This window comes from Balaenoptera physalus, assembly GCF_965194825.1.
Source record: "Balaenoptera physalus genome assembly, chromosome: 14".
NCBI lineage: Eukaryota > Metazoa > Chordata > Mammalia > Artiodactyla > Balaenopteridae > Balaenoptera > Balaenoptera physalus.
Genome location: NC_138893.1, coordinates 30,905,017 through 30,930,120, shown reverse-complemented (window position 1 = coordinate 30,930,120; position 25,104 = coordinate 30,905,017). Strand labels below are relative to the sequence as shown.

Below are 25,104 nucleotides of genomic sequence, written 5' to 3'. Positions count from 1 at the left end.
CTGAGCGGGCGGCGGGTGCGCCATGGCGGCGCCGGGTTGCGGGCCCTGAGGGCCGGCGGCGGGCGCGCACCATGAACTCGTGGGACGCGGGACTGGCGGGTCTGCTGGTGGGCACGATGGGCGTCTCGCTGCTGTCCAACGCGCTGGTGCTGCTCTGCCTCCTGCACAGCGCCGACATCCGCCGCCAGGCGCCGGCGCTCTTCACCCTGAACCTCACGTGCGGCAACCTGCTGTGCACCGTGGTCAACATGCCGCTCACGCTGGCCGGCGTCGTGGCGCAGCGGCAGCCGGCCGGTGACCGCCTGTGCCGCCTGGCCGCCTTCCTCGACACCTTCCTGGCTGCCAACTCCATGCTCAGCATGGCCGCGCTCAGCATCGACCGCTGGGTGGCCGTGGTCTTCCCGCTGAGCTACCGCGCCAAGATGCGCCTCCGCGACGCCGCGCTCATGGTGGCCTACACGTGGCTGCACGCGCTCGCCTTCCCCGCCGCCGCGGTCGTCCTGTCCTGGCTCGGCTTCCACCAGCTGTACGCGTCCTGCACGCTGTGCAGCCGGAGGCCGGACGAGCGGCTGCGCTTCGCCGTCTTCACGGGGGCCTTCCACGCGCTCAGCTTCCTGCTCTCCTTCGTCGTGCTCTGCTGCACATACTTCAAGGTGCTCAAGGTGGCCCGCTTCCACTGCAAACGCATCGACGTGATCACCATGCAGACGCTCGTGCTCCTCGTGGACATCCACCCCAGGTGAGGGCAGCCCCGGGTGAGGGCTCTGGGAAGGGCTGCGGGGACTCGGTGGGGGAGGGGTGTCTTTGTGGGAGGAAGGGGCTCCTTGTCTCCCCCAGGCTCTGCTGTGTGGCTTTGGGCAAGCCCCTTTAACACCGAGCCTCCATGTCCTTTTTGGAAAACTGAGGTCGGGGGGAAGGGCCACCGTTGCCTGTCTCAAGACAGGTACTTAGCGCATCAGCAAAGCAGGACCACCGAAAAACGTGGGTGAAACAAATAGATACATTTTTGAAGCATCAGGGTAGAAACCACAGAGGAGCCGAACTTTGCTGGACTTCTTATACTTATTTCATGTTTGTAGTTTTCACTTTAAGTAGCACAGGGAAGGGCAGTCATCTCTGTTCACTGCTTTGAATGGTTCTAGTCAGGCGCTGAGAGCGTGGCCTGGATGCTTAGGGCGCTCCTGAAGAGCTCTTCAGACAGGAGCACGCTGCTCTGCTGGGTCTTTCCTTCCCCTGGCGTCTGGCACTGCCGCTGTCTCCTGCTCCTGTGTGTGTGACAGTCCCCGGGCTGCGCCTGACTCTGTGGGTCCTGAAGGAGCATCTGAAGGGCTCTGAGGGGACGGGGGTGCCCTTCCTACCCTTCCCAGACAGCCCTGTCCCGTGTCTCCTGGACTTGAAGCCTGGGAACCCCTGCAGAGGGAGAGCGTTATCCTGAGGCTCCGGTGACAAAACCTGCCCACCCTTCCATATTCACCCGGCCTCTGTTTCTCAGGAAGACAGCTCGGGGCGGGCAGGTCAGGTTCACGTAGCACCCCCCTGCCCCTGCCCCTGCCCCTGGGAAGTCCTGCCATCCTTCGGAGCCTCTGGGGAGAGAAGGGGGAGACTCTTAGCTGAGGTGTCCTGAGCTCACCTTGGCTTTCCCCTAGAGAAGAGGAGTGCAACAAGGGGAATGGCCGCTGGTGCCCCTGCAGTAGACGCTGCTGTTTTATATCCTGGTGCCCCAGACGCTAGAAGGGGGGTTTTGGTGTCAAGATGGCATGAAACGTGAGGCAGGCAGAAGGTACCAGTGTGGAGGAGGCCAGCGGCAGGGAGGGAGCTCGGCCCCTGTCGTGCGGATGCCTCCCTGGCCAGGGAGAAGCTTGTGGCTGAGGGGGACAGACCAGAGGGTCAGTGTGACCAAGAGCTCCTTCAGTTGTGGGTTTTTTTCTGCCCACGAGCAATACAAAGAGAAGACCTTGAACTTTACTGCGTCTGAACACAGGACATGTATGCTTGTGCCCGTTGTTCCCCTCAGGATGGCCCTTCCAGATTACATGCTGGACCAAAGCTTCCAGTCACAGAATCTTCCTCCCAGAATCATGTACAATATGTACATGTAAATGACACCAGGGCATACGAACCATGTATGAAATTGTGTGAGCCTCACACACACAGTCCTATGTGTTCATATATCAACTGCATGGGTAACAGATCACTCCATGTCACAGGTGGGCACTCCTGCATGCTGACACAAAGGCATGCACTGACTCACTGCATGTGGCCATGCATGGTTCAATGTCATTTAAGAATTGCAGAGCTCTTCCCCTTCCTATCACCTTGGGGCGGGAGGACCTCACTTTAGAAGGTGCATCGTCCCTAGGACGTGCACGGGGACTGCTCTAGAAGCTGTAGACAATGTTGTTTAACTCTCGGAACTCGGACAATTTCTACAGTAAGCCCACTTGCCATGAGTCTAACAGTGGAGGAGGGAATGAGCTGGGAAAGGAATCAGTTCTTATCTAGACCAGTATAAACCCCGTCTCCGCTCTCCCTCCAACTTCCAGAACAGGAGGGCAGTGGCTCCTTTTCAGCCCATTTAGGATGTAAGGTCGGCTCCAATCTTGCCGGTCTCTCACGGACTCCAGGCCAGACACTACAGAGAGAGCTCCCAGGGGTGTCAGGAAAAGAGGCGGTTGCTCGGCTGCCCTCCGGTCCTCTCTTCTCTCCTCCACTTCCCTCCGGGGAAATTTGACTGCTTCTGAGCCCAGGCTGCTCTGAGGAGACCCTCTTCCCGGAGCCACGGACAGGGCCCTGCAGGGCCAAGGAGCAATGCCGGCCTACGCTGGGGAAAGGAAGGGCTTCCGGTGGGAGGATTGCCCTCGGCCAGTTCAGACAGGCCCCGCTGGCTGAGGGCTGGCCTGGGGTTACGGAATAGTGGGCAGATGGGACAGCACCGCCCCGTCAGTGACCACAACCTGCCTTCCTCTGTGGGGTCGGTTCCCAGAGTGAGAGCATGGGTGGTGGGAGGGCACCAGCTCCCTGACAGCGGATTCACAGGCTTCTTTCTTGGCATCTCCAAACTCTTCCTTCCCACAAATGAGAAACTGCAGAGCTAACTCGGGGGAGCTGCCCCTAGGTCCCCCAAGCCTTAGGCACTAAGGCTTCAGGAAATTTCCTGGCCAGTTGGTGCTGGGAGCTGGGGGGGTGGGGTCCAGTCCCAGATCAGCAGAAGCCAGGCTTCCTTATCCGGGCAGCCAGGGTGGCAGGTGGAGGTGACTTTGCTCACTGGAAGATTCACTTAACAGCCACCACACTGATGGCCTCCTGGGACTTGATTTTGAGTTCCCTGAGGCCCAGGATGGCATTTGTCAGGAAGCTCCCTAGTGATGCCAGCTCCTCCTGCAGAGGGTTAAACGCAGTGAGTGACAGGCTGGACCTCTGCTTTACCACCCCCAAAAGGTCAGGGACTCTCTGCTCTAAATTAAATCAGGGACCCTGAGAGACGTCCCCAACTCCTGCCTTTCTGGGGTGGTTTCTCAAGTTTCTACAATCATAAAGGAACCGGGAATTCCTAATATTTATCACCCACCTGGTCTCCAACCGCTAGTGTGCTCGGTTCAGTTCTCCCAAACCACAACTCCAGACCAATTATAACCAGATCCTCTCCCTGGTGCCACCAGAGACGTAGAAGGGGAGCCCGGATGTTGGTGCCGCCGCCCTTCTCTCCCCGTCCAGCTGAGGGCGCCACTCGCCAGCACAGGTTAATGACTTCAGACTAGACTGTTGGCGAAGCATACTCATTCTTGTGATCAAGGGCTACAGGGGGCTGGCTGAGTGCCGAGACGGAGGGTGTCAGAATTGTGCCATAGTAGATGGAAGGGCTCTCACTGTGCCTTTGACTTTGCAGATGAGGAAGTTGGGAGCCCCAAGGAAGGGGGACGCTTGCCATATTTAACAGATCTGGACTGTGGCTTCACCCAAGACTCACACCTAGGTCTGCTCCTAAGGTTTACGGATGGGGCGATAGTGCAAATGGAGTTTCACAAACCATCCACATGAATAGTTAGGATTTCTAAATTCAGCTTACAAACTGTTAAATGAAATATGTTCTATCCTCCTACCTTGAGAAATATACATTTATAACACTTGGCAAGGCTGGGTTCAAATTTAGAGTTCTCGGGCTCCTTGGAGTTCAGCCTTGTACACGGCAGGGGGAGCTGAGCTGGCCCCATGCCACAGCCGACCTCCCCCCACCCCCCGCCCCGACACCCCAGCATGGAAAGGGGCCTCCTCACACAAAGTGGACACTGCAGGCTATGCCTCCACGTGTTGCTCACAGATGTCTCCCCTCCGGTCCCAAGCCAAACACACAGGTGGCACAGCCCATCCTCAGGAGGATGGGCCCCAGGGATGATGCCTGTGCACTTTCCGGAAGCAGGATCAGGGCATCTGGGCAAAGAATTCCGTGTCCCATGTACCTAGAGCTTGGTCTAGAATGGAGGATGTGGGTTCTGGGTGGGCACATCCCCTTGGCCCTATGAAGTCCTCATTTCGTGGGGAGGTGCGGGTCCCTCAGTGTCCAGGGCCCAGGACAGGGCCCCTCTGGCCAGGTCGCAGGGCAAGACTGCTCACATCAGTCCTAACCCCAAACTCAAGGCTCTTCGCCACCAATCGGTCAGCTCCTTCCTTTGCCTTTTGTTTCATTCTCCAAAACTCCAGAAAGCAGATCTGGATGTCTCTGTGAGTACTCTGAGCGCGGCTCTGGACTGGCTACCATCCTCTGGGGATCAGTCAGGACCCAGACCCACCGTCTTGTAGCCACAATCGCCTCATTTACTGACTTTTCAGACATTCCCAGTATCATCCATCCCTCTGCTCTATTACGGAAGCCTCCTGGGGAACATGTCTTTGACCCTACATGTCGCAGTGCTGGAGGGCGCATCTCCTTTTGGCTCAAGGAAACTCCGTGTCTTGTCACGGCCCTGGGGTCGCCCCACACTGGTACAGTGCTTGCACTCTGGGCAAACGAACCCGGGCAGGAGAGCTTTGGGCCTCTCACCCTCTGCACTGCAGATTCTGCTGGGGAGTCCAAGGACTCCAGCTGCCACCACCAGGCCCGGGAATATCTGGGCGTTAGCGTAGCTAGACGCAGCGTGCCCATGGCTCAGTGACCCAAGGGGGGGACACCCCAGATTTTGGCGTCAGGAGACCTGGAATGAGTCCTGGTCTGTCTTGAACTTACTTTGCAACCCTGGGCATGGTATAAACCTTTTTGGCCCTCCGTGTCCTCTTCTGCAAATACATACAATGACTGCTTATAGGGCTGCAAGAGTTCAAGGAGCTCAGTTTTGCAAAGCTACAGCGGGGAAATAAATGACAGCAAGTGCAAAGTGATTTTATTATGTTGTCGTTTTCGGAGCTGGTGAGTTGCTCCCATACGGGGCTTAAACAATACTAATGATAAGCCAGAGAGCCGCACTGCTCCCCTTGGAGCCTGGGAGACTGCCCTGCTGTCCTCTTGCTGCCGCCTCCCTGGTCTCACCTGGAAAAGGGGGTGGGGGGCACTGAGCACAGAAGTTGGGTCCATTCTCTTCCTTTGCAGGAGTTCAGGGATGCAGCCACACGGTTCCAGACTGGGTGTCAGGAACTGGTGCTAGCCCTGCCTGCAGCCCGCTCTCCGGGTGGGCAAGTCCCTGTCTTCTTTGAGCCTCAGTTTCCCCATCTGTGAGCTGGTTTGGGTGGGTGAGAGCATCTTTCGTACTACACAGGACTGTAGAGCCTAGCCAGCCCGCCCCAGAGCAGACACATGGCCAGGCCCATGTGGATGTTAGCCAGGCACAGCACCCATCCCACACACCCGCTGTGCTCCCACAGCATGCCAGGCGCCATCGAAGTTGGGAATAGCATCCGCTGCACCCTGGAGACCCAGAGAGGGTCACAGAACCAGCACGAGAGCCCAGACTCAAGCTCAGACCTTGTCTGGCACATTCCCTGGTCGCAGTGCTCTCTCTCTCTCTCTCTCTTTCTCTCTCCCAGCTCCCCTTGTAAATGCAGCAAGAGAATTTTTGCCATGGGAGAGATCCCAGTGGTTTGGGGGTTCAAGGTAGTGCTGGAACATAGTCGTTGTTTTATAAATATATGCCGAATGAATAATAATTAGGATCCGCACTTAAGTGCTTACTCTGAGTCAGGCACTCTCCTAGGTACTTTCTGGGTGTTAACTCAGTTAATCTCAACAGAACCCTACCAGATAGGCACTCGTATTATCCTCATTTTAGAGATGAGGAAGCTGAGGCACAGAGAGGCTGGGTAACTTGCCTAAGGCCACACAACAAGTAAGTGGGGAAGCCTGGGTTGGAACCCAGAGGTCTGGCTCTGGCACTGCTCGCCTGCTTACCACTTCACTATCAACCAGACAGGACTCCAGGCCATGGAAGTGCGCATGGCCTGACATCCACTGACGAGTCTTGCTTTGCCTGAAAAGCTCAAGATTTTTAAGTCTCACTTTAAGAAATCTATTCTAGGGCAGATTTCTACTATCATCTCTTTTGAGAAGGTCACTTAAAAATGATTGAGTCTTAATTTTCCTAAGATGTTTTTAAGGGTTGTTCATTAATTCAAAGACGTACACTCATTAGGTGTTTTCTGGGTGTAAGATGTTGAGCTTTGTACTGTGGGAACCCAGAGGAGGAATGTGTGTGCAGAACGCTTGCTATTGAATCCTTCTCTCCGGTACAAAGCTTTGCAGGAACAAATAAAATTAATTCCCTATAGGATTTTACAGTGTAGAAGAGTGACATTGATTATTCTAGCCTCTAAAGTGTCCGTTTTATTCCTGTAGAGTCACTGAAATGTTTCTGTTTATCCTTCTGAAGACCTTCAAAGCTTTAACCAACATCTGTCTTTAAATATTCCTCAGGGCTTTGGGGCAGGATTGTCTGGTGTGGCAGGGTGGGGGCCTGCTTCTCCTGGGGAGACAGCTGAGTCCTCAGACCCTCAGCAGGAACCCAAGTCCCTCCTCGAGGGCAGGGGCCGGGGAGGGCAGAGGAAGCTCCTCACTCCTTAAGAGCTTGGTAGCTGGTGAGTCACTTCAGTCCCTGATAAATGGTAGCTGTAGTTATAGTCATAACTATGAAATCTTCCGCAGATAAGTGAGGAACCAAATTCAGAGAGGTTGAGCGACTTTCTTGAGGCCACACAGCTATGAGGGCACAGCTGGGACTAGGACACATAGCCAGCACTTGTTCACTCCTCAGGGTTATTCTAAATGTCTGAGAAATGGATAACATGGTCAGGGTCACAGACTGGAGGAGGGCCCGGCCCCAGTGCCACCACCAGTTTCTCTCGTGTTCCCTTGATTCATTTACGATGACTTTGGTGCTCATTTTTGAGGAGATGCCCAGAATGCTGTACTCCTCTCGTGGGGTGAGTGTACTGTGATGGCTCAGGACACCCAGCTCATGCCCCAAATCTCCAGCAATTCCTACATCGATTGCACTGAGAGTTTTGGGGGAAGTATTTTAATATTAAACAAGCAGTCCTGTGTCATGGAGAATGTGCCAAACACGCTGCTAGGTTGACCATTGTCCTGATTTGCCTGGGACTGCAAGGGCTCCCAGGATGTGGGACTTTGAGTTTGAAAACCAAAACAGTCTCAGGCAAACCAAGATGAGTTGGTCACCTCACTGAACCCAGACCTCCAGGGTGGGTACTTATGCCTTCTCTCCATGCCACCTGTATTCTGTATATGTCACAAGAGCCACGGGACTTTGGGAGAGGACACTGCAGACACCCAATGTAAATGGAAAGGGAGGAGACTTAAGACTGATTCTTGCTGTGTGGCTTTAGGCAAAGTCGCCCCCTGTCCCCGCCCCCTTGGCTTGTATTTTTCAGATTTTCTGAATGAGGTGAGGCCCCAGTGCCTCCCCAGGGATGTGTAATGACCCCAGTGAATTGACAGATGACACTCAAGGCTCCAGAGTCAGATGGCCTGGGTTCAGCTACTGCCATCACTTAGGGAGACCAGCCATCCTGGGTTGCCCGAGATGGAGGGGGGATCCTCAGATGCAGGACCTTCTGTTTTTAAAGCCGGGACGGTCCTGTGTAAACCATCCAGGCTGCAGGACTTTTAGTGCTAAAACTGGGACAGTGCTGGTTATCCGGGACAAGTTGGTCACCCTACTGCCACCCCTCACCAGATCGCTGTGTGATCTTGAGCCAGTTACTTAACTCCTCTGTGCCTCAATCTCCCTCCTTATCTGGAAACATGAAGATTACAATTGTATCAGTCCTTTGCTTATAGAGATGTGAGTATCAAGCAACAAATGCATATGAACCTCCATCACAGTAACTAAGATGGCACATATTAAAGACTCAAGAAATGTGAGTTATTAATATTAGCTATTAGAAATTAATTCATAATGTTAGTCATGAGTAAGACAATTTCAGCCAGTATGAAATCTGTCTTTACTGGGCCAGACTCCAGTTCCCAACTCTCTAAATTCCTGGAAAGACACGAGTCAGGGGAAAAAAACATCCTGCAAGAATTTCAGGGGCCTTCAGTCCAAACTAACATAGCATTGTCCCTCTGTGATCAGAAATCGGATAAAGAAGAGTCTCGATGAAGTATTAAAATGACAGTTCTTGTGGAAGGAAGGGGAGGCTGCCCTGGCGTTCATGCTGCTCGCGAACCTGGCTCAGGAATATTCTCTCCACTCCTCGCTTCTGCTGAACAGACTGACCTCACTGCGGCGCCGGGTCACTGCAGCCCAAGCCTATCTCTGCCAAGCTATCTTCACTCCTGGGCAACTCTGTCCACAGTCTTCCTCCCCATCCAGTTTTGGAATCATATGATTTATTTTAAAAGTAAACAGTAGAAACACATGCCCACGTTGGGCCCCATGGTCTGGAGCACGTGAAGCCTTACGGCTGGGCTCGCCTTTACGTGCATGCGCCTTGGCTGTGGAAATGGACAGACTGGCGGTTGCTTGTGCATTTCCCCGTGGCTGCAGGAAAAGGGCTGCAAGAACCACTGCTCCCAGGTGGCGTGAGGTGTCAGTTCTCGAAAGGCCGGGAGCAGAGCGGAGTCAGGAGCAGGGTGTGGTTAGAGACGTAGGTGACCATCCGCGGAGCCGTGGCCCCAATTCTCCAGGGACCGGGCGGTCCCGTAGCTTCACCGAGCTTCGTCTCTGAACAAATCAAGTGACTTCTCCTTCAATCACTTCATAATGCGTTACCTGTAGCTCCGGGCAGGGCTGAGGCTTTGGGATGGAAGAAACAGGGCTGAGGGTGTGGAGGAAAGGAAGCCCTGGGCCACACTGCACACAGAGCCCAGGCCACCCCAGCTGGAGAGGACCAGCTTTTAGTCACATGGACACGGGTTCAAATCCCGCCTCCACTTACCAGCTGAGCAAATCATTGGGCCTCCCTGTTCTCATGGTCTTCATTGTAAAACAGGGCAGGTAAAATCCACCTGGCAGGTTCAATTGTGGTAAAGATAAGAATTAGAGATATTGCTTACGGAGTGTGGACTCGGGCTGGCCCATAGCACGTGATCAGTGAAGGATACGAGTACTAATAATGAGTTTATATTTGCACTTGCTTTGGGTACTGTGCTAATTGCTTCACGTGCTTCATGCATTTAATTCTCAAAGCAGCCCTTTGTGGCATCTTATTATATTACTATCCACGTTTTACAGATGACGACCCTGAGGCTTAGTGATGTCACACAAGGTGCCCAAGGTCTCGTGCCTACAGCTCAGACTTGAGCTCAGGTCTTTCTGGCTCCGTGGCCAAGTTCCTACACTGGCAGCCACTGCCTGCGTATACAAACAGTAACTCGCTGTGACCTGGTGGGCCCCCCCATGACTCACCTGGCCGTGACTCCACTTCTCCCTCTCTCACGCACAGTGTGCGGGAACGCTGTCTAGAGGAGCAGAAGAGGCGGAGGCAACGCGCCACCAGGAAGATCAGCACCTTCATAGGCACCTTCCTCGTGTGCTTCGCACCCTACGTGATCACCAGGTGAGCCTGGCGAGCGGGACACGGGCTTGGGGCAAGTGGGGCGGGCACGGGGCTCTGGAGAGCAAAGCAGGGCCTGCGTGGCCTTTAGCCGTGGCCAGCCTTGCTTGGCCACATGTCTTCCAGAGGCTGGATCAGGGCATGAGAGTGAACTTGACAGGTTTAGTGAGAAGGGCACACACTTTTTCTCTTCAGCCTCAAATTCTTTTGGATTAGACTCCGGACCGAAAGGCAGTGAGACTCTCTCCCACTTGATCTCCAAATCACATCATTCTAACGCTCAGCCCCCAACCCCAGGATACCCGAAAGGAGAGGACAGGAGAGAAAAGACAGGGGATAGCACCCTGCAGGGATTGGGTTCTTACTGCCCACTGAGTGCAGGAAAGCCCAGCTCGGCATCCTCAGCCCGGACACCCTGCAGAGCCAGTGCCACGTGCCACCTGCACAGGGACCAGGGAGCGTGCTTCATGCCCAGCCAGGGGGGCCCACCTGTCCCACGGCTCCAGGGATCTGCCACGGTTAGTCCAGCCTTTGTGAGCTTGTCACGTTCTCTCCCAATCCCAACCCCCCATGCCAGCCAAGGTTGCAGTGCGCTGGCCTCAGGGCTGTACGTTCCAGAAGCCAACCTGCTCCACTACAGAATTTTCCTCACACGTTGAGGCCAGCAAAAAAAAAAAAAAAAAAAGTATCACCCACTCAGTTTTGCTCACTGGAGGGGAAAATGCCCACACAAATTTGTATCCAAAATGGCTTAGCTGTTTGGGAAGGTGATAATAAAAAGGACTTTGATGTTCTATTAGGAGGTGGATGCGGAGCCTGGGAAGTAGGGTCTGTGCAGGGTTTTGTGTGCATGCGCGCGCCTCTGTGTGAAAGAGAGAGCGCACAGCCCATCCCCCTGCATCCCCCAGCATCCTCAGTTGGCAGGGACATGGAAGGGATGCCCTGCCTCAACGTCCCCCAGAGTCGCGCTCCAGAGAGGAGGAGCTCAATGTGCCCAGGTCCCCCCGTCTTTCCCTGGCCCTACTCATACTGAGCTGAAGCCTGGGCCCCCAGAGCTCCACCTATGCCCCCCATCCTGCTTTCTGCAGCCCAGGAGAATGTCTGTCCTCTACTAACAGAGGCCCTGCCAATTTGCAGACAGTGAGCTGGGGTTCCCCAGAGCAGCCCCCATTCTCCAGACACCACAACCCCGGAGTGTCTGTCACTGTCTTTTCTGTGCATGCCACTCCCTCCGGGGGAAAGCCAGGGGGCCTGCATTCCACTTTAAACATAGGACATAGGACTGGCTGCAGGTCTCTTCATGGGTCTGCCCCAGGCAGAGCAGAGCCATCAATTCTTCCTTCTAGAACTGCCCGCTAGACCTCAGCGCTCCCAACATTCTCTATGGGAGACCGTCCTGTGCGTCGTAGGATATTGGCAGCATCTCTGTCGTCTACCCACTACCCGACAGCAGCACCTCTTCCCTCCTGCTCCCCAGTTTTGACAACTAGAAAATCTAGGCAACCTGGGGACCAGAATCACCCCCGGATCTAGGCCCGCCACGTCCAGCCAGGACGCCGAATACCATGTCATAGCATCTGATAGGGAAGCGTCCCAGGCTTCTGAGGCAGGAGCGAGTGAAGTGGGCTTGGCTCTGCAGGGGGGCAATCCCAGCAGAAGGGACAGCATGAGCCAGGTCTAGAGCCCTGCGCGGGAGCCACCAGCCACAGGTCCCTCTGAAGCACTTGAACATGGCTTGTCCAAACTGACATGTGCTGTAGGTGTAACATGCACACTGGGTTTCCCAGGCTTAGCATGACTGTGTGTATATATATATATATAATTAAAACTTATATTGATTCCATAGTGAAATGGTGAAATCTTGGATATATTGGGTTAAATAAGATTTGTAATTAAAATTAATTTCACTGGTTTCTTTTCCCACCTGTGGCTCACCTTCGCTTTCTGTTGGACAGGGCTGGCATCTGGGGTCTAGGTGTGCCGATGCCCTTGCTCCCAGCTCCTTTTTTCCCTTGACCTCTAGCTGCCCGTATCATCCTTTTCTGACCAGGAACCCATTGGTTCCCAGGATCGCCCTTCCGGCAGTGCTGTGAGAGTGCTCAGAAGTCCCTCCCTCCCTCCTCCCCTGTCCAGCGCCCCGCTCGATGCTGGAGCTTATAAGCAGTGGCCAAATCAGTGTCTTCCTCTGCAGGGTCAGGTGCACTGAGGCAGGAGTCCTCGGAGGGTCTGAATGAGGGGACATCAGGTCCCAACACCTTTGCGGTGTTGCGGCAGACAGATCCTTGTGGTTAATCCTCTTGAAATCACACCCCTCTGGGAACCACACCCCCATACCCCGCCTTCCGTGACCGGGGGGAGAGGAGATTCTGATGAGATGCCTAGTCTCTGTGGTAGTTGGGCCCCCAGGCACACCCCAGGGAGATGCACACCTGTGAACTTGCTCTTCGCATGCAGGGGAGCCCTCTGGGCTCCAGGTGTGTGCTGGGCACGGCCAGGATCACACCAGAGCTACACTTCCACCACCAGGGCAGCGAAACTGCCAAACAGGGTGGGCTGGGGTGGGGGTGAGGCAGGATTTGCTCTGACACCCACCTCCAAGGAGCCTGACCCAAACTCTCGCATCTTACGCTGAGTCCGGGCTGAGAACCACACATTGATTGTGGGGAGAAATCAACATCTAGCAAGGAATCCATAAAATAACCCATGCAAGGCATTCACCCTGGTATATCCTACTATCACCGGCACTGGAATCGGGACCATGCGCGCTTTGGGCGGCAATTGATTCTCCTGCTGTTCTTCTCAAGCTGGTTTCCGAGTGTAGACACAACCACCCCAGTCTCAGAAGAAGCTGAAGTCAGACTCTGCTCTGGAAATGTAGTTGAGAATTTAACTTCTTGCAGGAATTGATTCCTTATGGAGAACCTAGAGCTGTGGGTTATGGAAGTGGAGGTTTCCTTAGCAGTGTCTCATCCAGGGAGGGCGAGTTGATTGCAGGCCACCTGGGATCCACTGCATGGGGCAAGCCAGCGCAGTGTTGATAGGCATTCTGAAGCCAGTCCAGTGAGTGACCAGCCAGGGTTCCAGCCCGGGTCTGCCTGGAGCCGAAGCCCACGCATGGGGCCCCTTGCCCTGCACTGTTCTGCTTCTCTGAGGGCATGGGGGTTCCCCCCCAGAGGATATAGGAGGGCACTTTGTGCCATGACCCCCTCAGAACCAGGAAGCTGCAGCTTCTGAGATGATAAGGTCAAGGTGTTCAAGTGTCACTTAAACCCCTCACTGAGCTGTCAGTGCAGAAACCGCTATTTCCCGAGGCTCCACAGTGACAACCTCTATCCAAGCAGCCCGCCTTGCTACTCCCACCATTGGAGCCTTATAGGTGGAGACGTGCACAAGCATGTGGGTTCACGTCAGGCCAACCATGGGGAATGCTGGGAGCTGGCAGAATCAGAGCGTCGAGCGAGAGAAGGGGCTTGTGCTGTGACACCCGCCCTCCCTCTAAGTTGATCAGGAAGGTCCGGCTGGCAGGGAGGAGGCCCCTTCTCTTTATTCCCAGTCTATTCACATCTGCCTGATAACCTTCGCAGACTGGGAAGCATCATTCTTGGGTCAAGAACCATTCAAGTCTTCCAGTAGATTCTCAGGCTTCCCTTACTGGAGAACGCGGAGTCTTTATAACCATACCTATCACTTATTCGACCCTTGTAATGCACCCAGGAGGTACCAGTGCATACCTGATTGCACCTAGTACAGCTGTCCTGCAAGGTGAGTGCTAGAGCCCTCATCTTACTGAGGGTCAGCGAGGTGAGATGAGTGGCCCAAGGCCATAGGAGTAGTGACTGGCAGAACCAAGGGTTAAAGGTCAGTGCCAGGCCTATTGGCAATAATTTAGCCCTGTGGGCATGTTACATCTCCAAAGCCTGGGGACCGGGCACTGAAAATGTAGAAATGCTTATCCGCAGGCTTTTGATCCAACTTCCTATGCCCAGGCACCTTGGCATGAACCCAGACATAGTATCCAGACTCCTGTGGGTAAAGGCAGGTAGGTGAGTGAGTTCTTTCACCAGAAGCAGCGGTGGGTTCGCATGGAGTCACCTCTGACCTCCCACCTGGCTGACAGCAACTTGTGTGGACCTGGAGCGGGGCTCAGAGGCCATCAATGCTGGCAGCTGGAGCCATCGTCAGACTCGGTGGCCTAACGCTGACCATGAAGCCAGCACCTCTCAGAAAGACAGTTCCCCCAACTGCACCAACCAGCCAAAGAGCCCCTTGCACCTGCACTTTGTGGCCTGTCAGATGACAGAGGGACACTTTGGAAACCTCCACCTTCACTCTTAATAGGAGTCACTATCTTCTATTCACACACTCACACCGGTTCCCAGGTTCTCAAAGCCCTAGTGGGTCACATCTGGATCTTTCCAGAGTGTTTGAGTATGGTCTGAGGATTTGCAAGAGATTCGCATCCAAAAGCTCTAATTACATTTTTCTGAATTAAAACGTACACGTCTAGAAGCATGTGTGAGGCTATTATCTCTGCAGCAGTACAGGCTTATAAATAATTATGGTTGTCCCAGATCATCGGAGTGGGGCTTTGAGGCATTTGTGGATCAGACAGCACCATTATTGTGGCTTTTCAGAGTCACGGAATTATGTCAGAGGGGTTTAATATGCAGGTGGCTGTCCGGTGTTAATATTCTATTAATAAAATGCCTTTTCCCTGCTAATGTCTCATGAACATTTAAAGCTCCAGCTTATTACTTACATGTCTTCAAATATGCAGACCGGATTCTCCAGAAGTCTTCTTGGGAAGACATTGGGCTTGCTTCCCAAAAGATATTCTGTGGCCCACGTTGCATTTGGTGCACAGCATGTGTGTGTCTGTGTGTGTGTGTGTGTGTGTGTGTGTGGCAGTGGGGAGAGATGACAGATGCACAGGGGGTGTAAAGAGGGGCTGTGGATTTACCACTTTAGATTCAAGGGTTGACAGTAAAGGCCTTGACTGCCCCCTGGCTCCGAGTCAAGGAGCTGGGGGGGGGCAGCCTGGCACCAGGAAGGCCTGTGGTCTCTGGTGCCCACAGTCCAGGGTTCAAATCCTGGCTCTTCCACGTCCAGGCCATGCGGCCTTGGCCCGTCACTTTGCCTGGGTTCCTCCTCTGTAGTGTGAAGAGCAAGCAACACTGTCGAAGGGGGCGGGTGGGAGGTGCTTGAGACAATGTTTGTCAAGCGGCTGCCAAAGCACTGAGCCTCTGGGGACACAGAGGAGGAGCTGGGTCTGGGGCTACTGGTATTACGGGTCTTGTTCTCATCCCCAGAATTTAGTTTCTTTGGAGAGTCCACTGTCGAGCAGAATTGAGACATTGGTTTCTCTGGGGGTTCAGAGAATGCCCGAGAGTTCTGGCAAGTGTACTCCATCCTCCGCCCGGGACCAGGAGGGCCAGGCTGGCAGGGGCGGGTGAGAGGTCCCTGTGGGTGAGGGGCCAGAGGGCCGGCTTCCTGGCCTGTCAGCCCTCTGCTGTGACAGCCAGCAGAGACTTCCCGTGACCCTGTGCTGAGAGAAAGGACATGGCTCCCTGGAGGAGCCCCCCCGAACAAATACAGAGCTACGGGGTGCAGAGGTGGGCCAGACACATAGGACTTGGGGTGGGGGGAGAGGGTGGGTATCTGTTCTGTGTCACCCTGAGTCAGAAAAATACCCATCTCTGTGCTCGGCTTCCGATATGGTCCCAGGCCACAGCCAGCAGCATTTCACACCTCCCACCCCAGCCAGGCTCTGACCAGACGTCCCCAGGTGCTCACAGCGCGTCTCTGAACCACCTGCCTCAGAGTCACCTGAGATGCCTGAGAAAGCAGACTCCTGCCCTGGCTTCCCCTCCCCTTGTCCTACCCCCCATCAACCCTCCGCCTGACCTCTCAGCCCCGGGGATCCTCGGGGGAGCCGTGTCAAGCTGTCTGGGGCAGGCATGTGTGCATTGTGAGCACAGAAACATAAATGTTTCCCCTTGAACGGAGCCTGATGGCCGAGGTTTTTCCGGCACATACCTCAGGCGGTACATGGAAAGTCACCTTGGTGCTTAATGGAAGGTGAGGGCAGGGGGCAGGGAGCGCTGGTTGTGGGAAAAACTCTGCTTCCTGGAGGGCGGGGAGGGGGCAGTGCCCTGCTCCGGGGGCTGCTACCTCTGCAGACCCCAGGGTCGACCCGTAGTGCCCACGGGCTCCAGGAACTCCGTGGGGCTTGGTGCCATGTTGGTGTTATGACCAGGGACCCACAAACAACCAAATCCTGCCTAACACCCCCCTGCATCCCCACGGGGTTCCTTAGCGGATGTGGATCTGTTTCCCAGCACTGCCGCCGTAACTAGCTTCCACTAAGTGGCTTAAACAATAGAAATGTATGGCCTCAGTTCTGGAGGCTGGAAGTCCAAGATCAAGGTGTTGGCAGGGTGGTTCCTTCTGAGGCTGTGAGGGAGAGTCTGTTCCAGGCCTCCCCCTGAGTTTCTGATGGTGAACTTGCAATATTTAGTGTTCCTTGGCTTCTAGAAGCATCACCCCATCTCTGCCTTCATCCTTTTGTGGCATTCTCTTGGCGTGCATCTGTGTCCAAACTCCCCCCTTTTATAAGGGCACGGTCACATTGGATTAGGGGCCCACCCTTCTCCATTAGGACCTCACCTTAACTAATTACATCTGTAACTACCCTATTTCCAAATAAGATCACATTCTGAGGTGCTGGGGGTTAGGACCTCAACACATGAATTTGGGGAGACATAGTTCAACCTACAACAGGGAGCTATAGCGAAAGGAAACAAAGTCCCACTTAATTAACACCTGAGCCCAATAACCCCTAAACGCAGGGCTCTTGGGGCAGAGCTGGGGGCGGGGGCAGGAGAGGGGAGTTCAATAATCCGCCATGATTCGTAGCAGAGAGAGAAGAGGCAGGGCGTGGCAGGCACCTAGTAGCACGCAGTGACCCTGCTCCCGTGGAAACTGTGACTGATCAGAAAAATAATGGCCCTTTCTTGGAGGGGAGGGTGTTTGGAGGAGGTGAGCAGAGCTGGACCTGGCATGAGAAGATGGGCTGGAGTGTTCCCTTTCTAAAAGGTCATCTGGAGGGGACCACGTGATCATCCCCTGCCCAGATCTAGCATTAGAAAGAAGCAGTTGTAGCAATACGGAAGTCCCTGCCCCTGCCCAGTCCCCTTCAACAAGTGGGGACTTGGAACTGTCAGAGCTGGAACAGAACAAAGCCGGCCACAGCAGGCACATGGCAGAGGGGTCCACGTGCCCAGGAAAATAAAAAGGCGGGTCAGCCAGCCACATCCGGTCACGGAAGGGAGCATGCTAGCTTCAGCCTGGCCCGGGGGCCACTCGGGAGCAGTGCCCAGGCCCAGACTGATCCAAAGCATCTCTTTGCCTGGAGGCCTTGATGGAGGCCAGATGCGGGCTTTTCAAAGCAGAAGTCGTGTACACTGTGGACGGGGCAAGTGACAGAAGTGCTGGGTAGCCCATAACCACTTCATGGAAAGGGGATTCTCGGGGCTGGAAGGGACCCCAGAACGCATCCCGTCCCATCTGCAATGTGGAGATTTGAATCCCATCATGGCACCTAGACAAGACATGGGCTGCAGTTAGATGGAAATGGGTTTCCCCGTGGAGGAGATGCCAGCTTGCTGCTCAATCTCTCTGAGCCTTGATTTCTTCGTCTGTAAAATGGGACTAACGATGCCCATTCTGCAGAGAATAATTGTAAGGTTAGAGATTGTGCACATCACGTATTTGGCCCAAAGGAGATACTTAACTGGGAATTATTATTACTGAGCCAGGCAAGTTCAGATTTTACATAAAATCTCTGAGAAGCAAATGCAACAGATTTTACCTCTTAATTATCTAAATGGTGAAGTTTTAAATTGTCCCAAATAGTTTTACTCTGTGAAATCTACAGAACCTGCAAATAAACATTTTGATCTTGCTGGATGGTTTGATGATATTTGACTCTTAATAAATCCTCCTGGGAGAGCCAAGATGCTCAGACTGAATTTAGCAATGTATAGAAGACTAGACATTCTGGAAAAGTAATTTGGCATCCCATAGCAACAATGTGTTGGTATTCAGCTGTTTCATTGTTATTATTAGGTGTGAATTCTAAACTCGGAGGTTTTTGTTCCCTTAAATTCATCACTTCCCAAAATAGATTTCTTAAAAGTACAGATTTCTCAAATGCCAACAGCTCCATTTCCCCATTCGGGCTCCCAAGGGGAGGAGCAAAACCATGGCGGCATACCCCCTCGGAGTTGGAGGGCAAGGGTGGACAGCGGTGCTGGAAATGGGACGCCTAATAGAAGGGCCTCGGAATAGATTCATTAAGGATCTATTCGAAAAGGGGGTCATCGCAGTGGGGGATCTCACCCCACCAGCTTCCTCCTCCTTCCTTTCCTGGGCTGGTCCTCACAACCTCAGCCCAAAGAAGCCTTCAGGAAAATCACTGAAGTTGGCAGCCCAGAGTCACAGCCCCAGCTCAGTCCTCTCTGTACCTGGGTTCTCACCTGGGCAGCCCTCCAAGCTGAGAGCCACCGCTGCCTTCCATCTTGCCAACCTCCATGCCCTCCCCCCGCCAGGTAGAATACAGGTGCCAGATCCCAGTCTGAGCACAGATGCTGGAGTTTCCTCTACCACTGACTTGCTGTGTGATGTTGGGCAACCCCCTCCCCTGTCTGGGCCTCGATTTCCTCATTTGACAGTGGGTGGGGAGAGGGTAATTTATAAACTCTAAGTTCTCTCTCAGCTCTGTGGCCTTTTCTACCTTATATTAATGCTGGGTAACGTCCAAATATGGCCAGGGGTGCTGAACACACTTGGGAGAAAAGAATAAGTGGCTTGATTTGGGAGAATTCCGTTTACACAGAGGAGGGCTTTTACTACCTCACAGCCTGGCCTTAGCACCATTGAATGGAGCTGTTCGATGGATACCTGGAGGACTCTCAGAACTGTGCCCTTTGACCTTCTCCCAAAGAATGAGGGTCACTTTAGGGTACCCTGACTGCTGCTATAGCCAGGGGCCACCAGAACCCCAACCCTGGGAAGAAGCTTTTCCCACCAGCAGATTCTTTCCTGATGCAAGCCATACTTTGAGCTTTGCTGAATATTTGCAAAATTAATCTCAGCCCTTCCTCCCAGGCAAGCTCCCTTGGAAGGCAGAGCTAGGATCTGAAGCCAAGAATCAGTCTGTCCTAGTTGCAGTGATCATAGAGATGATCTTATTCAACTCCCCCTTTTTCATAGAAGACTCCCAGGCCCTGAGAAGGGAAACAACGTGCCCAGGGTCACACAGCAGGTCAGCAGCACAGCCGGAGCAAATGGCCAGGGTGCAATTAGCTATCAGTGCAATTCTTAGATCAGCTTGGGTGCCTGGGTTCAAATCCCTGCCTTTACAGGTGACTGGCAAACTATCAGTACTTAACCTCCTTGGACGTCTGTTTCCTCACATGTAAAATGGAGATGTCTCATCTCCCAGGGTTCCACGAAATCACGTGTAAAGTGCGTCCTTAGCCCAGTACCTGGACCAAAAGAAGGGCCTGGAGAATGGCCACCATAGTTACGGTTGTAAATTGCTGTTGTCATTGTCACAGGAGGAGGAAGCCTCAGAGAAACTGAAGCGTGGCCGGGAAGCTGGGGTCAGGGGCTCAGGCTGGAGCCTGGGAGGGGCTCAGGCTGGAGCCTGGGATGCGCCCAGCTGCGCTCTCGTAACGAACGCCCTCCCGTCTCTGTCCGCAGGCTGCTGGAGCTGTCCTCCGCGGTGCCCATCAGCTCCCACTGGGGGGTGCTGTCCAAGTGCTTGGCCTACAGCAAGGCCGCATCTGACCCGTTCGTGTACTCCTTGCTGCGACACCAGTACCGCGAGAGCTGCAGGGACATTCTGAGCAGGGTCCTTCACAGGCGTCCCCTCCGCTCCTCCGGCCTCACCGGCGACTCCCACAGCCAGAACATTCTGCCGGTCTCTGAGTGAAGGACGCTGCTCCTGCTGGAGAGCTTGGAATGAGACGGCTGGTGAGAAGAAGGGGCGGGAGGGCTTGGGGCGCCTGGGCGGACTCCACCAGCCGCCACTATCTGCCAAGCCCAGGGATTCCGGTTCCCTGGCTTCGCGGCGGGTTGGGGGGGGCTCTGAAGCCTGCTTCCTGGTTCCTCGAGGGCAGATGTTGAACTGTCCCTGTTTATCACCAAAGGATGACCGAGGGACGTGCTGTGCTCTGGCTTTTCTTTTTGAGAAGCTCCTTTGAGCTCCTAGACTCACCAGAGACTCCCCGGGAGTCACACCCCATCCAGTCATGGTCAAGGACACACAGTGCTGGTGGCAGGTGGGGAAGCATGGCGTCCACTGCTCACTAACCCCTGGACGCTGGGCTCCATGCTGAAGAAAAGTGGTGACCTCCATGGGGCATCAGTCGTGCTGAGAGTGGGGCTGGCAGTGGCCATTTAGCCCCACATCTGGCGTGGCCACCCTTCTCCACATGTAGTGGTGGCTGCTTTAGCCCAAATATTATTCAGCTGGAACTAAGTGAATTGCGCTCAGCTGGGACCCTGGGGCCCCCACGTCCAAGGGGAAAACGTCTGCCGACTAGTGTTGCCCAACCGTTGCTGACCAGTTGTCTTAGAGATGGCTATACTGGATTCAACTTGTATCCCTCTCTTCCCTCCCCATCCGCTCCACAGCTAGCATTTGTGTGTGTAGACAATCTTAGCATGAAGCTGGTTTAAATAAGCAGTTATTACTACATGTAATAATGTTCTTTGAAGTCTGACCCGAAGTCGCCTTCTTCTGATTCACATGTCATAACTGTTGGAGCAAAGGAGAGGCAGGAGGACAGTGGCTGGCGTCCCCCACGCCGGTCTGTGACCTGAATTTGCAGGAAGCGTTTCACCTTGTCTCACACATCTTGTCCAGCGCGTTCTCTTAGGTGATTGCACAAGAACTGACCTGAGCAGGGTTTTAGCCTTGATTTTAAGGCACTGGGTTCCATTATCCTAAGGGTTCAATATCCTAGTTTCTGGAAGTCATCAACAGACAGTAGAGGCTTCCCAAGGTGATCCAGAAAGTGTCCTGTGCCCATGATGGGAGAGGGAAATTCTTATTGAAAACCGTAACTCTAAAACATATGCCAATTCACTAGCAGCCCCCATCTTGATTGAATAAAAACCAAGGTGAGTGGACCTTGAATTAAATTAAATGCTTTCTGCCCATCCATCTTTTTTTTTTTTTTTTTACCATTTCAAATATTGTGTGGATGCTGAGAGCAGTTATTTCTCCATCCTCCACTCTATGTGATTCCTCCAGGGTGGAGAGGATGGGTGCACAGGACTCAGAGGGGTCATTGTCTCCGTCCTGCTCTGCAAAGCCTAACTTTGGAAACATAGAAGGGAGGACCCATTTCAATAGGGACCAACCAGGAGGAGCCTGAAGCTTTTCACTGCCAGCGGCCCCAGTACTGAAAAACGGAGAAGTGTGTGCTTGTTTGAAAAGATGGCGTCTTATTAACCTTAGCGCCTCATTTAGAAAACAAATCACTGAGCCTGGCCTACTCTTGTCTAGTTTCTAAGTTTCCATGGAGACAGACACAGCCTTTGAAGCCTTGCCACCTTCCCGCCGCAGCTGGAGGTGTGCTCACACCTGCTTGGAGGAGCCAATGGCACACAACCCTTCCCAATTCTGTGTTCCGGGACATAAGCTCGGTAGCTTGAAATCAGCTGTGATGGGCATATTTATACCAAGAAAGTCAGTAAAGGCTACAAATGGGGCCTTTTTCTCCACTGAGAGCTCATTGCTAAACATCTACCAGCACATCACTGCCCAGACAGGACTTTGTGTGTAACTGAAACAAAACTGCTCTGATTCAGAGCGCATTTGGCCACTCAAGTTTGAATCACAACAGACATTCTTTTTTGTGGCTCTTTCCTAGCGTCAGGCAGCTGTTCACCCTTCATTGTCCCAACATCAAAAGAACCAATGAGGTCGAGGACAAGCACAGAGCCAGGAAAATATGTACAATTGAGCCTGACCATCTCCCCTTCACACAGATACTCCTTGGGCAGCAGAGGCGTAGTGGTCCAGTGGGTGAGGTCAATAGACAGTCAAGTTCAAGCAAACAAATACGTTTTCATCAATGTCAGGTTGGAGGAATAACTGTCATCACCTCTTCCTGTTCGCTCTGTGGAGGCAACAAGTTATACTCCCGGAAGCAACTCTATCCCTTTCACCTCTTCTTTAGTGAAAAAATAAGATCTGTCACCTACAATGCCACATGTCTTGAAAAGATGCATTTCATAAGTTACACTGAACCTTAGGACTGCCCAAAAACCAATAAAACCAGTTGTATTGGCATCATGGTGACAACCCCCCAGATATGCCAGTCGGCTGGGTATTTTCATTATTATTTGAACACAGGCATCAAAACCCTAGGAGAAGTGAGAAGAAAACCGCTGCGTTGGCGATCAGCGTCAACCAACTCTGCTAGAATTACCTTTAGCTAAATGTTTATATACAGTCCATAAAATTCTCCCCAGCTTCTTTATTCCCAAGAGAATTATCTACCTCATTTGGTAATTTATCAAACGTAACATGGTAATGTGGATTTCTCAGGTAGAACACTTAGAAATGTCCAGATCAGCATCTATGTCAAGGGCCTGGGATAACTTCCTTGACGTCAGTCTAGAATAAGGCTTGATATTGAAGGCCCGAACTTGGGTAGACAGTTGGGCTCGGTGTGAGAGCAATTTAAGAAGATGGAGAATAAAGCTTCAGTGGAGAGGCTCTCAAATTCCTAAACCCACATCCGGGGCTCAGTTTCTAGCCCTACCTGATCTGAACTTGTAGGTTTAAACCCCATCTGTGATGGCTTTTTCAGTCACTCTGCAATTCTAGCTTTTCTTTATGCTGCTTCTTAGAGGGGATTTCAGGGCCCTGGGAGCCACTGAGAGAAAAGTGTTGTGGCATTTGGGGTTTGTGTGTCTCATGGTCCGCTGACCTCCCAAAGATGCTTCCCTAAGAGCCTGCCTGTTTTCTACCACAAAGTCGGCTGGTGGGGGAGGGGAAGTTGCCTTGACTCATCTCACACCAACTGTACATTCCTTCTAGGACTCAGCTCAGACTTCTGCCACCATGAGCAATAAACCTCTCTCCTCATGTTTGTGAAGCTAGTTATCTTTTTCATGATGCCCTTCTTTCTGAGAGAAGATGGAAAGAACAGGCCAAGTCCAGGTCCTGGCTGCTGTCCTTTTACATACTTTGGTGCAGGTAGATGATGCCTTTGCAGGGCTGCAGTGTGACCCTCGGGGGGACCACAGGCTGTGCATTTTTAGAATTTACCCAAATTCAGCATCAACCAATTTGCCTATGATTTCAATGAGGATATTTTATCAGGTGCCAGAAATTCCTCACATCTGCTCATATCCTTTGGAGCACTTGCACCACAGGGGAGAGAGAGGTCCTGGATATATCTGAGGCTCCCACTGCCTTTCTGGAAGTTCAACAGCATCTGCAATGAAGCCATTGGCCCCTGAACTTGACTATCCACAAGAAGCACCAAGAGACGTTGTTTAAAATTCAGATTCCTGAGCCCCTTCCCCGGAGATCCGTTTAAGGAGGTCTGGCAAGGCCTAGGGTTCTGCATTTTCAGACATCAGGGCCCAGGTGACTGTTGCAGGTGGACTTCAAAGTCCTCCCTGAGGAAAAATGATCTTAGACACCTGGAAAAACTCTATGGAAAACTGGGTCTTTCTACATATCTAGGTTTCAATTGTCTTCTGTGGTTCCCTAACATGCCAAATAGTTCAATCTCCAGCTTACTCAAGGGCTGAGTCATTTTGTTCTCAGAGGGACAAAATTGATCACGCCATGAAATTGTTAAAACCTGTTTTCACGAGACTCTCGTGGAACAGGAGAAGCTGCCCAGCCTACCTCTGAAGGCCTTTGCAAAACAGCCTCCTTCCTCTCCGCGGGGCCCCCGGCTGGTAGGCACGATGTGTTGGGTGTTGGCAGGGTGGCAGCACTCACTGGCTCGACACTGTGTTAGAGAAAAGTCAGCCTGGCGCTCAGAGGGCCCCGGAGGGAGGCTTGCTTGGGTCCCGACACAGACTCTGTCCGAGCAGCCTGGCTGGGGGAGTCGATGGCTTCTAGACCCTTCGCTACTAACCAGAGCCCTCACCCCTGCCCCCTTCCGACCAGCTTCAGACCCGGGGGGCCGAGCCAGCCGAGGCAGGGCCAGAGCGAGACAGTACTGGATGACCACCCTTGGGTGTGGGTCCTTTGTTGGTTCCCTGCTTCATCCAGCATGGCTGACCCTGCTGGGTCCCCCATGAGCAGCTCGTAATAATGACAACCTAAGAGCCGGTGTGTCCTGAGTGGAGACTAGACACCAGACGCCACGCTGAGAGTCTGGGGGTAGGGTTTCCACGAATCCTCATAATAATCCTATGATGTCAGTACTATTACTCTCTCCTTTTTACAGATCGGGCAAAATCTGTAGGTCCTCGGGCAGCATGTAGAGAAATTCGAGGGGCAGCACAAAATAGGTCTCCAGAAGGGTGGGCTGGTACTGATGGGAAGTCCCCAGCTTCACCCGACTCTGGGCACTTCAAGGAGAAGCAGGTGACTTTCCGTCATCAGCAGAGAACCCCGTGCTCTCAGCTCCTGAGCTGACACCCGCACCGGCCAGCTGGGCCTCGGGCCCCTCCCGTCACGGCCACCCCTGGTCTTCTCTTTGTCTGCATGTGCTTCTCGGGGTATTTGAGGGGAAGATTCTCTGCAGCAACCTCTGTCCCAGAATTTAGGTCCACGAGTCCTTTTCACCTACAGAGAATCTAACTAGCTAAACGTTGTAGATGTTTGCGGACTCATCGTCCAAAGAATTTTCCCAAGACTCTGGGCCAGTAGCCTTCACGAGCATAAGTACAGCACAGCAGTGCCTGGCACTGAAGCTGACCTTTCCCCTTCACACAGATGCCAAGAGGTTAGCATGGAGAAGCCTGTGCTGACCTGGTGGTAGCGGGGAGAGGGTGGGGAGAGGGCGGGGAGAGGGTGGGGAGAGGACGGGGAGAGGGTGGGGAAAGGTAGCCACCACG

The 25,104-nt window shown here is 53.3% G+C and overlaps 1 protein-coding gene across 1 annotated transcript; it reads left to right on the top strand.

Moving 5' to 3' along the window:
• Nucleotides 1-23,177, top strand: GPR26 (G protein-coupled receptor 26). Its single transcript, XM_082424352.1, has 3 exons — nt 1-739; nt 9,889-10,002; nt 19,765-23,177. The coding sequence occupies exons 1-3, from the start codon at nt 72-74 to the stop codon at nt 19,994-19,996; spliced, it is 1,014 nt and encodes a 337-aa protein (XP_082280478.1). The 5' UTR covers nt 1-71; the 3' UTR covers nt 19,997-23,177.
• The last annotated feature ends 1,927 nt before the right edge of the window (nt 23,178-25,104 follow it).

What these genes read in the sequence shown, in the direction of transcription:
- GPR26 (XM_082424352.1), top strand. Translation starts at nt 72, where the DNA reads ATGAACTCGTGGGACGCGGGACTGGCGGGTCTGCTGGTGGGCACGATG. An exon ending in CTCGTGGACATCCACCCCAG is followed by an intron (nt 740 to 9,888) that starts GTGAGGGCAGCC and finishes TCTCACGCACAG; the next exon opens with TGTGCGGGAACGCTGTCTAG. An exon ending in GCACCCTACGTGATCACCAG is followed by an intron (nt 10,003 to 19,764) that starts GTGAGCCTGGCG and finishes CTCTGTCCGCAG; the next exon opens with GCTGCTGGAGCTGTCCTCCG.